The following is a 13,899-nucleotide window of genomic DNA, read 5'->3' as shown; positions in this document are numbered from 1 at the left end:
GTTAGAAAGTTGACTTAAAATGTCTCTCCACATACTCATATCACATGAAGACCAGCAACCAGTACTAACATTTTCTTCCATTCTTCTGATGTGTATTTTTTGCCTATAACCTTTATTTCATTATTTCAGTTGTAAAAAGAATGCATGCCCTGTATAGAAAACTTGTTAAACACAGTAAGACACTACATACTTCTCACAATGGAATATGATTGACAGAAAGATGCCAACAAGTATAGTGTCAAGTTTCTTTAATGGCAAAGAATATAGGAATTTATGAAGATATTTACATTAAAAAATGAAAGGGTTCAGGGGTGCCTGGGTAGCTCAGTCAGTTAAGGGTCTGACTCTTGATCTCAGCTCAGGTCTTGATCTTAGGGTAGTGCGTTCAAGCCCCATGTTGGGCTCTACGCTGGGTGTAGAGCCTACTTAAAAAAAAAAAAAAAAAGAAAGGTTTCTGATTCTTGTCAAGATGTAGTAAGCACATTCTATCCTTTCTCTCTGATTGAATACAATTAAAATCTCTGGACAGATTGCATGCATCAGTTGAGTATCCTGGAAGATAATGGTAGCAGGTGGTTTGAGGAAGGAAACTTTTTATTTTTTGTCTCTAAAGAATACCTTTCAGTCTTGGGGCACTTGAGTGGCTCAGTTGGTTAAGCATCTGACTTAAGCTCAGGTTCAGGTTGTGATCTCACCATTTATGGGTTTGAGCCCCGCATCCGGCTCTCTGCTGTCAGCGCAGAGCCTGCTTGGGATCCTCTGTCCTCCTCTCTCTATGCCCCTCTCCCGTGTGCACGCTCTCTCCCTCTGTCAAAAAATAAATAAACACTTAGCATACCTTCCAGCCTGGACTCAAAGGTAGAGGAAAATCTGGAACTGGGTGCATACAGAGTAAGGTCCAAGAGAATCCCTCTCTTTCTAGTCTCAAGAGCAGGAAAGGGGATTCCTATGGGTCAGAGAGTAGAGATGGATGAAGATCTTTTTGTTGTTGTTGTTCACATTCCCCCCTCCCCCATTTTCTCCTGCCCTGGCCCCCATGAAAGTCTATAGCAGTGGAGGCAGCAGTGACTTTGGCAGCCAGATGGGAAAGGAGTCCTTTTATTTTTAGGGATTATGGTCCCAAGAGCATGGTGACATTCACTGGTTTTGTTTTCTCTGTCCTCTCACCACTTTACCCTAGGGGCAATCACAGTAGTGGGAGGTACTCAGCAGAGAAGCTAAAGCCTTTCCTTTTTAGCCAGAAGACCAGGAAAGGGGCCCCTGAGAGCTGAAAAGTGTTAGGAAGATTGCAGAGAGGAAGGAACTCAACAAAGTGAACCCATAGTATTGTGTATGAACTCCTGGGCTCTCCTTTGAAATAGCATGCATGCATCTGACCCCTGAACAGCATACCAAGAGCTTTGAGGATTCAGCGGTGAAGTGTGCTGGCCACTGCATGGTATACCTGGGACAGATCACAGTAGTACCACAGGGGCTGTGAAAACTAAACTGACATCACAACACAGCCCACAAAAGATGGATAGGAACTTGTGGGTTGGACCTAATCAATGTAGTTACTGTTCAAACAAACAAAAATTCACTGTTTTCCATTGCACCTAAACAAGATCCAGAGTAACATAGCATAATATCCAGAAATTCAAAATTGTCCCGTATATGAAGAGTTGGGAAAATCTTACTGTCTCCTAAGGAGAAGGGACAGTCAGCAGATGGTAACTATGACATGTTATAGATGTTGGGATTATCAAAGAATTTAAGGCAAAAAGCATAATTAAAATATAATTAAAACTTCAAGAAGTAGGGGTGAACACCCTGGAAACAAATGGGAAATTAGACATTTAAATTTAAAATTGTAGGGGCGCCTGGGTGGCTCAGTTGGTTAAGCGTCCGACTTCAGCTCAGGTCATGATCTCGCAGTCCGTGGGTTTGAGCCCCGCGTCGGGCTCTGTGCTGACAGCTCAAAGCCTGGAGCCTGTTTCAGATTCTGTGTCTCCCTCTTTCTCTGATCCTCCCCTGTTCATGCTCTCTCTCTGTCTCTCTCTCTCTCTCTCTCTCTCTGTCTCAAAAATAAATAAACGTTGAAAAAAAATTTAAAAATAAAATTGTAAAATTTGTAACTAAAACTAAATTAAAAATTCCTTAAAGGGACTCAGTAACAGGGTGGAGATAAAAGAAGAGTGAGTTAACTTGAAGATAGAACAGTGAAAATTATCTGGTCTGACCCAATAGGAATTATTAAACTGAAGACAAGTGAACAGAGCTTCAGGGAATTATGGGACGATAACAAAAGGTTTAGCTTTTCATGTTATTGAAGTCCCAAAAGGAGAGGCGATGGAGTAGTACAGAAAACTGTTTGAAGAAATTATGGAAAGGAAGAAATAAATGCAACCCTATTTGCAGATGACATGATAATCCACTTAGAAAATCCCAAGGAATCTACAAAAAGGACTCTAGATCAAACAGTTTTGAATGGGAGGAATCAGAATACCCATTTCAAAACTTTTTTATAGTTTCGGTAATCGTGAGTAGTATTGGTAGAGGGATAGACACATAGATCACTGGACCTAGGAAACCTAGAAATACACCCACACAAGTACAGCCAACTGCTTTTTGAATGTTTGTGACTCCCCCAAATTTACATTTTAAAATCCTAACCCTGGTGTGATGATACTAGGAAGGTGGGGGACTTTGGGAGGTGATTAGGTTATAGGGTGAAGCCCTCAAGAATGGAATCAGTGCCGGGGCGCCTGGGTGGCTCTGTCGGTTAAGCATCTGACTTCAACTCAGGTCATGATCTCGCGGTTTGTGGTTTCGAGCTCTGCGTCCAACTCTGTGCTGACAGCTTAGAGCCTGGAGCCTGCTTCCGATTTTGTGTCTCCCTCTCTCTCTGCCTCCCTCCTGCTCCCACTCTATCTCCCTCTCAAAAATAAATAAATAAACGTTTAAAATTAAAAAAAAAAAAAATGGGATCAGTGCCCTCATCTAAAGGAGACCCCAGAGAGCTCTTACCTCTTACTCTCTGTCATGTAGGGACGCAGAAGATAGCCATCTGTGAACCAGGAAGTGGGCCTTCCCCAGAAATGTAGTCTGCTAGTGCCTTGATCTTCGATTTCCCAGCCTCCGGAACTGTGAGAAATAAATATATATGTGTTGTTTAAGCCACCCAGTGCATGATATTTTTGTTGTAGTAGTTCGAACAGACTGAAATGTGTCAGGACAGTTCAGTGGAGGAAGGGTAGTCTTTGCGACAGTTGCTGTGGGAACAATTGGATATCTATGGGGTGGTCGGGAGAGAACAACCTAGGCCTAAGCTTCACAGCATATAAAAAAATAACTCAAATGGATCATAGATTTAAATGTAAAACTATAAAAAATGCTAGAAGAAAACATCAGAGAAAAGTTTCAGAAGCACAGCAGGGTAAAGAATTCTTATACGTGGCAAATAAAGCATGATCCATAAAAGAAGAAAAATGGATAAATTAGACTTCATCTAAATTAGAAACTTTGGCTATGTCAAAAAGTTTGTAGAAAGAATAAAAAAGGAGACAAGCTACAGAGTGGGAGAAAATCTTTCCAAAGAGCATATCAGACAAAGACTCCTATTGAAAGAATATAAGGAAACCTCAATAACAACCCCTAAAAACCCAGTTATCGAAGAAGAAAGCATAAGAGAAATGAGAAAATACTTTGAGGTGAATGAAAACAAAATCACAAATATGAAAACTTACAGGATGCAGCTAAAGTAGTTTTTGGAGGGAAATTTATAGCTGTCAATGCTTATATTAAGAAAAGAGGAAGAGGGGCACCTGGGTGGCTTAGTTGGTGGCTCAGGTCATGATCTCATAGTTCATGAGTTCGAGCCCCACATTAGGCTTTGCACTGACCGCTCAGAGCCTGGAGCCTGCTTCAGATTCTGTGTCTCCCCCTCTCTCTCTGTCCCTCCTCCGTCTGTGCTCTCTCTCTCTCTCGCCCTCAAAAGCAAATAAATAACAAAAAGAAGAGGAAGATATCAAGTCAATAACCTCAACTATTAAGGAGGTAACTATTCTTCAACTTAAAGAAACTACAACAAGAAGAGTGAAATAAACCCAAGGCAAACAGAAGGAAGAAAATTATGAAACTAGAGTGGAAACAAATGAATAGAGAATAGGAAAACAACAGAGTAAGTAAAACCAAAAGTTGATTCTTTTAAAAGATCAACAAACTTGGCAAGCCTTTAGCTAGAATGACCAAGCAAATAAGATTCAGATTACTAGAATTATTAATGAAAGTGGGGACAGTACCACCCACCTTCCAGAAATAAAAATGATTGCAAGGATATACTATGAATAGTAAATACTATGCCAGTAAATTAGTTAACTTAGATAGAATGGGCAGATCCTGAAACAAACTAAGAAAACTGACTTAAAGAAGAAATAGATGGGAATGCAAGCTGGTGCAGCCACTCTGGAAAACAGTATGGAGGTTCCTCAAAAAACTAAAAATAGAACTACCTTATGACCCAGCAATGGCACGACTAGGCATTTATCCACGGGATACAGGTGTGCTGTTTCGAAGGGACACACGCACCCCCGTGTTTATAGCAGCACTATCAACAATAGCCAAAGCATGAAAAGAGCCCAAATGTCCCTCGATGGATGAGTGGATAAAGAAGATGTGGTATATATATACAATGGAGTATTACTCGGCAATCAAAAAGAATGAAATCTTGCCATTTGCAACTATGTGGATGGAAGTGGAGGGTATTATGCTGAGTGAAATTAGAGAAAGACAAAAATCATATGACCTTACTCATATGAGGACTTTAAGAGACAAAACAGATGAACATAAGGGAAGGGAAACAAAAATAATATAAAAACAGGGAGGGGGACAAAACAGAAAAGATTCATGGAGAACAAAGGGTTATGGGAGGGGTTGTGGGAGGCGAGATGGGCTAAATGGGTAAGGGGCACTAAGGAATCGACTCCTGAAATCATTGTTGCAATATATGCTAATTTGGATGTAAATTTAAAAAAATAAAAAATAAAATGAAATCACAAAAAAAAGAAGAAATAGAAAATCTGAATAGCAGGAAACAAGGAAAGAGTTTGAGTTAATAATTTTAAAATGTCCCACTAAAAACAAAACAAAAAACTTGCCACTAATAAAAGCCCATTATCTGATGGCTTTACTAGTGAATTCTGCCAGATGTTTAAAGATTTATCATGAACTCTTCCAAAAAATAAGAAGGGAGCACTTCCAAATCATCCTGTGAGGCCAGCATTACCCTAATACCAAATGCTGGACAAAGATGTCATAAAAAAAGAAAACTGCAGGGCAGTATCCCTCATGAATACAGATACAGTAGCCCTCAACAAAATATTAGCAAACCTGGTCTACTAACATTTAGAAGTAATGCAAAGTTGGTTCAAAATATGAAGAAAACTCAGTCTTTATAAACCTTATTAGGATAAATAAACACAAGATTATCTCAAAAGACACAAAAAACAATACCCTTTAATGATTTTTTTTAAAAAACATCTCGAACTAGGAATAGAGGCCTGATAAAGGCATTTATGAAAAACTTCCATGTAATGTCATATTTAATGGTGAAAGACTGAATGTTCTCTTCCTGAGCTCAGGAATAAGATGAGGATTCATTCTCACCAGTGCAATTCAACATTGTACTAGAAGGTCTAGCCAAGACAGTTTTAGAAGAAAAACACATAAAAAACACCGAAATTAGAAAAGAAATTAAACTAACTGTATTTGCAAATGACATGATCTTGCATATATAACATCCTGAGGCATATACACACAGACATGTGGCACACGTGTGTGTTCAGTGTCACTGGTCATTAGGAAAGGATAACTTAGGACCCAATTAGCTATCAGTACACACCTGTTGGCACAGCTAAAAAAAAATAGTGGAAATACTGAATGATGGTGGATGAGAAGAAATAGTTTCATATGTCGCTGGGGGGAATGTAAAGTGGTACAGGCACCCTGGGAAATATTTTGGCAGTTTCTTAGAAAATGTAAACATACCATACTACCCTAGGTGTTTCACTTCTAGGCGTTTATTCCAGAGAAATGGGATAGTCCGTAAACCTTTGTGGTAAGAACAAGTGTGACAGTTCCAGTGTAGCCAAAGATTGGGGGAGATGGTGAGTATTTTCAACAAACAGTCCTGGAAAGCTGTGGGACAGAGCCTGTAGTCTGTATAGTTTTTTACATCTTTTTTCCCTGTTCCTCCACCTTCCTTTGGCACATTTATTTTTCTTGGTTGATTCTTTTTTTTTTTTTAATCTTTTTTTAACATTTTTTTTATTTTTGAGAGAGGAGTGGGAGAGGGGCAGAGAGAGGGAGACAGAATCCGAAGCAGATTCCAGGCTCTGAGCTGTCAGCACAGAACCCGATGCAGGGCTTGAACCCACGAACTGCAAGATCATGACCTGAGCCACTGTCAGGAGTTTAACTGACTGAGCCACCCAGGTGCCCTTTTCTTGGTTGATTCTTAATGTGTGAGTTGGTTGAAGAGAATTTTAAATGTTGAGTGGTGAATATAGGCACAAAAAGACCATCATCTTAAAAAAATTGTCTTATGTTAACATACCGTGTATGTGTGGATTTTTCTGAAACTTTCACATGTATTTTCATAATTTGGCGCTGGTTCAGAACTGTGGGCACCTCAAGTGAGCTCACAGCAAAGTGGGATGCGCCTGCCTCCCCAGTCTGTCCTCATGGACTCATTCCATTCCTAGTGCCCTTTATTTTCTGAGCCAGAGTGACTGACTTGATCTATGCTTGTTCCTCTGTAAAATTCCTGAGGGCTGTTCTGACTGGTTCTAGGAGTTTTTTCCTTCGTGTGCACAGCTCTGTAATTTAGGTGTCTAATAACAAACTCCTTTGTTTTTGCTTATAGTGGGGTCTCCCACAAAGGCAGGCGGCAGGGTTGTTTACATTTTTATGTAATGTGGTCCACTCTGGCCTCCTGGCCTCCATCCTTTGTGCATGTTGTGTCTCTCTCTTTAAATTCAAGGAGAGCCATAGATTTTGATCTGAAGAAACCTATGAGTATGGGGCAATGTAAGAAAAACAGGTTTTTGGATCAGGTTGGGTAAATTTTGCTTTGGAGTAGCTTTGCATTAAAATGTGTACAGTGGAGTAGAGATGAATAATGTCTCCTCTTGGTAGGTTCAGGTAGGTTGGCTGTGCCATGAACTAGAATTTTTTTTTTTTTTTTGCCTTGTTTTCCAGGTGCTGTGAAAATTAACTATTAGTATAACTACTAAAGGTCAGTGGGAGGTGAAATTAACTAAGATCATGTCAGAAAGAGTTGCATTTGCTGCAAACCGGAAGTGAATTGGATAGTTTTTTCTCTTGTCTGTAGTTCCGCTTGGAAGAGCTGGACTGCAGGGGTGCGACCTGACCCCTCCTGTATTGCCGATGTGTGTGCAGAGGAGGCCAAGAAGGAGATTGGGATTACAAAATCAGAATTTCCTGGAGGGCTTGGTTTTGCGACACTTCAGGGAAGTGACGAGAGACTTGTCAGAGGACAGAGGTTGGAAAAGCTAGTTTATGGCCTTCGGTCTTCAGGGATCCTCTTGATAGTGTCTCTCCACAGGTGTGCGTCTCATCAAGGTTTGTTTCCCCACCCCCACCCCAGGGGCAGGATGGAAGGCTGGTGGCGCAGGAGCAGTAACAAATGCTTCCCAGAATCCTTGTTTACGCTGGGTGGTGAGCACTATTGTGGGTCGCCTGCTGTGGGTGCACTGCTAGAGACTTCTTTGACCTGTCACGCTCCAGGTGAGCCTTGTGAATTGTTGAGCTGCTGTGAACACCTCTGCTACTTGGGCCAGCAGCTGCTACCTGCTGGCTCCTCTATCCATTTCCTATTGAATTGACCCACAGAGGATTCTTTGTATTTCCTTAGAGGGTTGCTGGACTGGAAAATTGCATATGCACTGAAGGCTTGTGTTTCCAGGAAGGTGGAAAGATTGGCAGCCATTTGTCTTCTTGTGAATTGGCTGTCGTGTGACTCCTTTTGCTTCTCGTTTCTGGTCTTGACACTGCTGAAGAGGCACCTCTTTGGCCTAGGTTTCCATCAGTGAGCCTGATCAAGCCAAGACACAAGTCCCAGCAGGTTCCCTGTAGCACCGACCAAAGAAAACAGCAACGGGGAACAGGAGAAGTAGGTTTATTCTAGGGTAACATTGGAGAGCTCAGTAAGGAGGGAATTCTAGATCCCTGGCTTCTGCTGGAGTTTTCTATTCTGAATTTACTGGTTTAAGGTTTTCTGGTTGGAAGCAACAGAACTTAATTTTGACTCGTACGAGCAGAAAGGATTTATTGGAAGGATATGGGATGGCTCACAGACTGGGAAGAAAAGCTGTGGAGCCTCATCTTCAGAAAGTGCTGGTGTCAGAGGAGCCGTGATCCTAGGAGCGGGAACCTCTTGGGGTTGAATAAGCACCACCACATCCAGTTCCTGCTGCTGTCTGTTCAGAAGTCAAAGTCCAGGGACAAAGGCCCAGCCGACCTGGTGTGGGTCAGGGAGTGGCACCTTGACTGACAGTCTGTCCAGGCCCAATCCTGTGGAGGGAGGTGGTTCCCTTGTGCCAGAAAGAAGACAGCTGCTGGGCAGGCAGCAACAGGATTGTGTCCCAGGAACAACTGCCTCACCAAGAGCAGCAGCTTCCACCTAATGATGCAGCCACAGTGAATTTGTTTTCTGTCGGGAGCCTGGGTTTTTTGGTGTTTTTATGTTAAAGGCTGACTCCACTGAACGTTTTTTGTTTTTTTTTTTTTTTTTTTAGAGAGCGAGTGCACAAGTGGGGAGGGGTAGAGAGAGAGGGAGAAAGAGAATCCCAAGCAGGCTCTGCACATTCAGCGCAGAGCCTGATGCAGGGCTCAAACAAACCGTGAGATCATGACCTGAGGCAAAACCAAGAGTGGGACGCTTAACTGACTGAGCCACCAAGGTGCCCCTCCACTGAACATTCTTTACCAGTGGAACACTGTGCAAGAATGTGTTTTCTGAGGGGCCACCCCTGTGTGAAGTTTTCCCCCAAGGATTTCTGTCGATCTGCCTGTGCCTAGAGAAAGGTGGGGAGGGTGTCCAGAACACCCCTCTGTCAGAGGGCAGCTAAAGGTGATATCTGTTACTCAGCTGTGCTTTCTTGTGCCCCCTGTGAGAACAATGCCCTGTCTGGGGAGTGGTCTTTTTTTTTTTTTTTTTCAAGAGAGAGGGGGCACACATGCGTGTGTGCGCATGTGAACAGGGGAGGGGTAGAGGGAGAGAGAATCCCAAATGGGCTCTACACTTAACTCAGGGGCTTGATCCCACAACCCTGGGATCATGACCTTAGCCGAAATCAAGAGTCAGACACTCAACTTGACTGAGCCACCCACCCAGGAGCCCCTGGGGAGTGGTCTTTTAGAAATTCCTTCTATGGAAGAGGGTTGAGAGTTTGTTATCAGAACTAGAGGGGCAGTCTTTTGGCCTCTTTAGTTAGACTGACTTAGAAACTGCCCACAGTCACTAAGAGCTGACCAGGGGTGGGTGGGGGGGTGGGTGTGTGTGTGTGTGTGCGCGCGTGCACGTGTGTGTTGGGATTGATGTCTCCAGATTTTGCATGTGGGCATCCTGAAACATGTCTCCACCCACGTCACAGCTGCCTCCCCCAGCAGCCCTAGTGTGCAGAACCAGTACTAGCTGTTAATGTTGACTTTTCTCCCTTGCCAGGTATCTGCAGATGGTGTCCATTGTCAGTGCTGTCCAGCGTGCACCAGGCTGATCCATGGTCACTTTCCGGGATGGCAACAAGGTGACTTCAGCTGAGGATGACCCTGACTGAAAGGCTGCGTGAGAAGATATCTCAGGCCTTCTACAACCATGGGCTGCTCTGTGCATCCTACCCCATCCCTATCATCCTCTTCACGGGGCTCTGCATCTTAGCCTGCTGGTATGTTTCTGAGTTGTCCTGGATATGTTGGGCCAGTGTGTTGGGACAGTAGGTTTCCTAATTCTGACTGCTCGGTAGCCCTTGGACTGTGTATACTTTTTATACACTGACTGGCGGCTGGTTGAAGCTGCTGGGTGGAGAGCTCTAGTCCTGGGGTATTTAGCCACTAGACTGAAACAGTCCAGTCTGGCCCTGACGTAGGGATTCTCCAGATTTGTTCAAAATTATTTCAGAATAATGTTTAAATGCTTTTAAGAAACCACAAGATGATTGAAAGGCATGATTTTTTAATTTTCCTTCTCAACAGTGACAGTTTCATTTTGGTACATTTTGGTACCTGGTTGAGAGCAGGAGCATTTGAGTGTGTTGCAAAACCAAGTCCATTTGAACAATTTCTTGGACACCCTTGTTCAGGCTCACCCAGAGACTTGGTTCTGTGCTCTCCAGTCATTTTCTTGTGGCCACGAGGAGCCTCTTTCTGATCTCTTGCTGATTCTCAGGGCCAGCTGTGGTCACCAAGGACTGTTGTGGTAGCTGCCTTCCATCCACATCTGTCTTTCTATCACGGGGCCTCACAGAAGCTGAAGGCTGTGGCTTATAAAAGGATAGGCTCGGTGTAAGAAGATATCTGATGGCCTTTTTGGGTCCAAAACACTGACAGCCATGAAAAGAGCCAACTGTATGATCCTTGCCTCTGGAAAGAATTCTGGTTTCCATATTCATTGTACATCTGACATTTGTTAGATGTAGTCATTGCTGTGCTGGAAGGAGGGTGGCTCAGGACTGAGCTCACTGTTCAGTTTGTTAATGATCCCAAGCTCTTTTCTAATTAGGACTAAGAAAGATGAGCATCTTTCATTGAGAATTTCCTGCTGGGTGCTTCATAATAACCTTGGGAAGCGGTCCAGTTATATTTCCATTTAACCAAAGTGAGGTCGAGGATTGAAGACTTGGATGGTGTGCACAGTTAATAAGCAGGGACGCTGGGATTTAAATCTAGGCCTAGGGATTCTGGTGCCAGCACTATGACACTCTCTCACCCTGACTGTCCTCGCTGGGGATGTGTATTTATACTGATGTTTAAATTTTGTTAGATTGTGTTGTAGAGGATACTCCTACATCCTATAGGAGATAAATTAGTAGAACATAGCTCTTGTTTTTTCCTCTAGGTTAATTATTTCTTTCAGAATCTCTTTCAAGATCATACTTTTCAAAAATCGTCTCTCTCCTTCAAAATCATACTTTCCCAGGCTTGGCCTATGTGATAAATCCATGGCTCTTAAACCTGAGCTAGCAACAGAATCACCTGGACGGCATGCTAAACACAGATTGCTGAGCACCACCCTAGAATTTCCATTCATCAGGTCTGGGATGAGCCCAAGAATTTACATCTCTAACAAGTTCCCAGGCCTGGGGACCATGTGCTGAGAACCACTAGACTGTGTCTTTCTTGAAAATTTCTCTGAAGTTCTATCACCTTTCAGTGAAAAGAGTTTTCTCTTTTATTCTGATTCTTGGAGCAGCAGTGTGTGGGGACACTCATGGTTATTATCACTGATGTTGCCTTCTGTTGAGGGTGGTAGAACTTAGCTTCTCCTCCACTAAGTTCTCAGCTCCTCGATGGCCTCTTTACACATGCCTCAGCACATGGGAACATGGTAAGAAATACTTGATGGATGAGTACATTGGATTAAACTTGTCTGCTCGGTGAGCAGTTTGAGTTGAGGAGGTGGTAGTTGTGATTCCCCTTCCACAAACACAGCTCTGGCTACGGGAAACGGAAAGTATGTTTCCTCTTTGCTGTTCATCTTCTGGGTATTGGGTGTAGCCAGCTGAGACCAGGCAGCTTCCTGGACAGGGAATGTAGGATATGTGTAGCAGCTGCTTGGGTGCAGTTGGGCCTTACCTTTGAATGAATAATTTGGTATTACACAAATGTTTCAGAAACAGACAGTCCTTGGATTTATGATATGAGGGCCTCTGGTATGAAAACCTTAGGAGACAGCTGACATGTCAAGTTTGGAGAACTCCCTCTTGACTCATGGTGAATTAGAATAGGATGGAAAGTTGGGGAAGAGGCAGATGTGATGAAAACAATATTTAACAACCAGTACAGCCCAGATGCAGCCAAGCCTGCCTTATATTTCACAGGTGCTTCTGGCTGAACATCAGTCTAGAGGAAGAGGTGGGTGGTGAGGCTCAGGGTAGGACTAGGCTGATGGGAAGGAAAGGAAGACTGATCTTCGTTGACCTCCGGCTTTGTAGGTCCTTTGATGCTTTTCCTTTCACACACACACTGTTCCATTTGGTGCCTGACATCCTTGGAGGGGGTGGTTGTGTCCTAGATTTTTTTTTAAGGGTGATTAAACTAGTGTGGAGAGCTGGTAAGTGGTAAATATTATGACTGGCAGGTCCCTGTGGAAAGCCCTGTGCTTTCTCTACTTCACCCGTGAAGTTTGATATCACGTTTGATATCATATCAAAACGTGATATGAACGTTTTGAAGAATACTATTTGGTGCTGATAGCTTTCATTGCAAGATGTTTGCTCTCTGAACAAGAAGCCTGAGAGAGATGGTCTCAGTTGCAGTGGGCCAGGATTAGGGCCTGGCAGGATCTGCCTAGACAGAGAACAGTCTTTTTGAGGCAGTAGCCCTATATAACAGAAGTTGGGGAGAGAGCACAAAGTTGGGTTTTCTCAATAAAGATGCCTTAAAAAAACAAAAGATGGCCATAATAAATGCCAAGCACTATGCCAGACCAATGATGCACACATCATTCCTCTCAGAAGTGCACAGTTGTGGGTCCAAGACATTGGATATTGTGCCCAGCAGATGTGACCTGGCCTTGGGGCAAAGGGAGACAATGTCAGGGAGGCTTCTTTGGAGGAGAGCCTCTGAGCTGAACCCTGCAGGAAGAGTAAGTGGTGTCTTCGTCTTCATCATTTAAGGTCAACAGTCAGCTCGTTCAGCAAATGGGCAGGGAAGGGAGTATCCCGGCAAGCCCCTCCAAGAACCTGCTACCTCCTCTGGTCCCGCCCTCTGACGGCACCACAGTTTCCTCATGTCTTTGCAGTCCAAAGTTTTTCTTTGAAGAGAAAAATCAGCCTTGTACTATCCCATTCTTAGTGCTGTGTACTTACTTTCTCAAACCAACATCTTTGTCAAGTTATCGCAAAAGAGTTTTTTAACAACTTTTCTTAAAATCTGATTGGCTTAGGAAACATTTTCCAAGGCTAGATGAAGTCTGTTAGCCTCCAAAAATGATAAAGTTTGTATCAGAGAATCCACGGGTTGTGGGTCTTTTGGGGCAGGAGATGAGATGTTGTGGACTCAGGGCACAAGCCTCCGTGTCCTCTTCTGACCCGGGAACCTTCCCTCTGCAGAGCAGGTTCCTGCTTCTGTTCAGAGTCTCGGGTTGCCTGCAGAAAACAGAGTGTGAGTAATAGCATTTAGTAATTTCATTAGATACCTAGATTCTGTTTAGTTGCTCATCTTGTATTGTTCCTGGAATGAGACCCTTGTGCAGCTTGAACTCAAAGGGCCCCTGCACTTGATGTCCTTGTTCAGATCTGGCAGCCACCTGAGCTGTAGACCCCATTCTTCAGCACTGGACCACCCTGGGAACAGTGAATGCTTTTTCCTCCAGGAAAATCTGATGAAACTTGCAGCATGTAGACACTGGCAAGAGGTGTCTTCACATTTCCTAGAGGTTAGGCCATCAGGACCTGAGGGTGTGGCCCAGCAGCAGCCCAGCAAGGCAGAGGGCGCCGTTGCTCCCATTGCGCCCTGGGATGTGGTGGGTGCACTGTTGGGTGAAGAGAGAGTGCTCGAGCGCCAGGCTAGCGGACTGCCTGTGTGCAGAGCAGAGGTCAACGTGAGGGTCATTGGGTCACTTGTTGATCCTACAGCCTGCTGCTCATGGCTAGAGATGGTGATTTTCATTTGGAGAGCAAG

At 43.6% G+C, this 13,899-nt stretch overlaps 1 protein-coding gene across 3 annotated transcripts in view; it reads left to right on the top strand.

Annotated features, from left to right (window-relative positions):
• The window catches only part of SCAP (SREBF chaperone), a 73,277-nt gene that overhangs the window by 26,874 nt on the left and 32,504 nt on the right, over positions 1–13,899 (top strand). For 2 of the 3 annotated variants that reach the window (XM_053898181.1, XM_053898182.1), the window contains exon 2: positions 9,725–9,944. In XM_053898181.1, coding sequence (XP_053754156.1) covers positions 9,823–9,944 — 122 coding nt within the window. In that variant the 5' untranslated portion in view covers positions 9,725–9,822. Of the gene's footprint in view, positions 1–7,707; positions 7,786–9,724; positions 9,945–13,899 lie in introns of those variants that run through there. The other variant, XM_019416631.2, reaches the window with a different exon arrangement.

Source organism: Panthera pardus, unplaced genomic scaffold, assembly GCF_024362965.1.
Source record: "Panthera pardus isolate Hobbes unplaced genomic scaffold, ASM2436296v1 HiC_scaffold_8, whole genome shotgun sequence".
Classification (NCBI taxonomy): Eukaryota; Metazoa; Chordata; class Mammalia; order Carnivora; family Felidae; genus Panthera; species Panthera pardus.
This window is presented reverse-complemented; position numbering and strand designations above follow the sequence as displayed.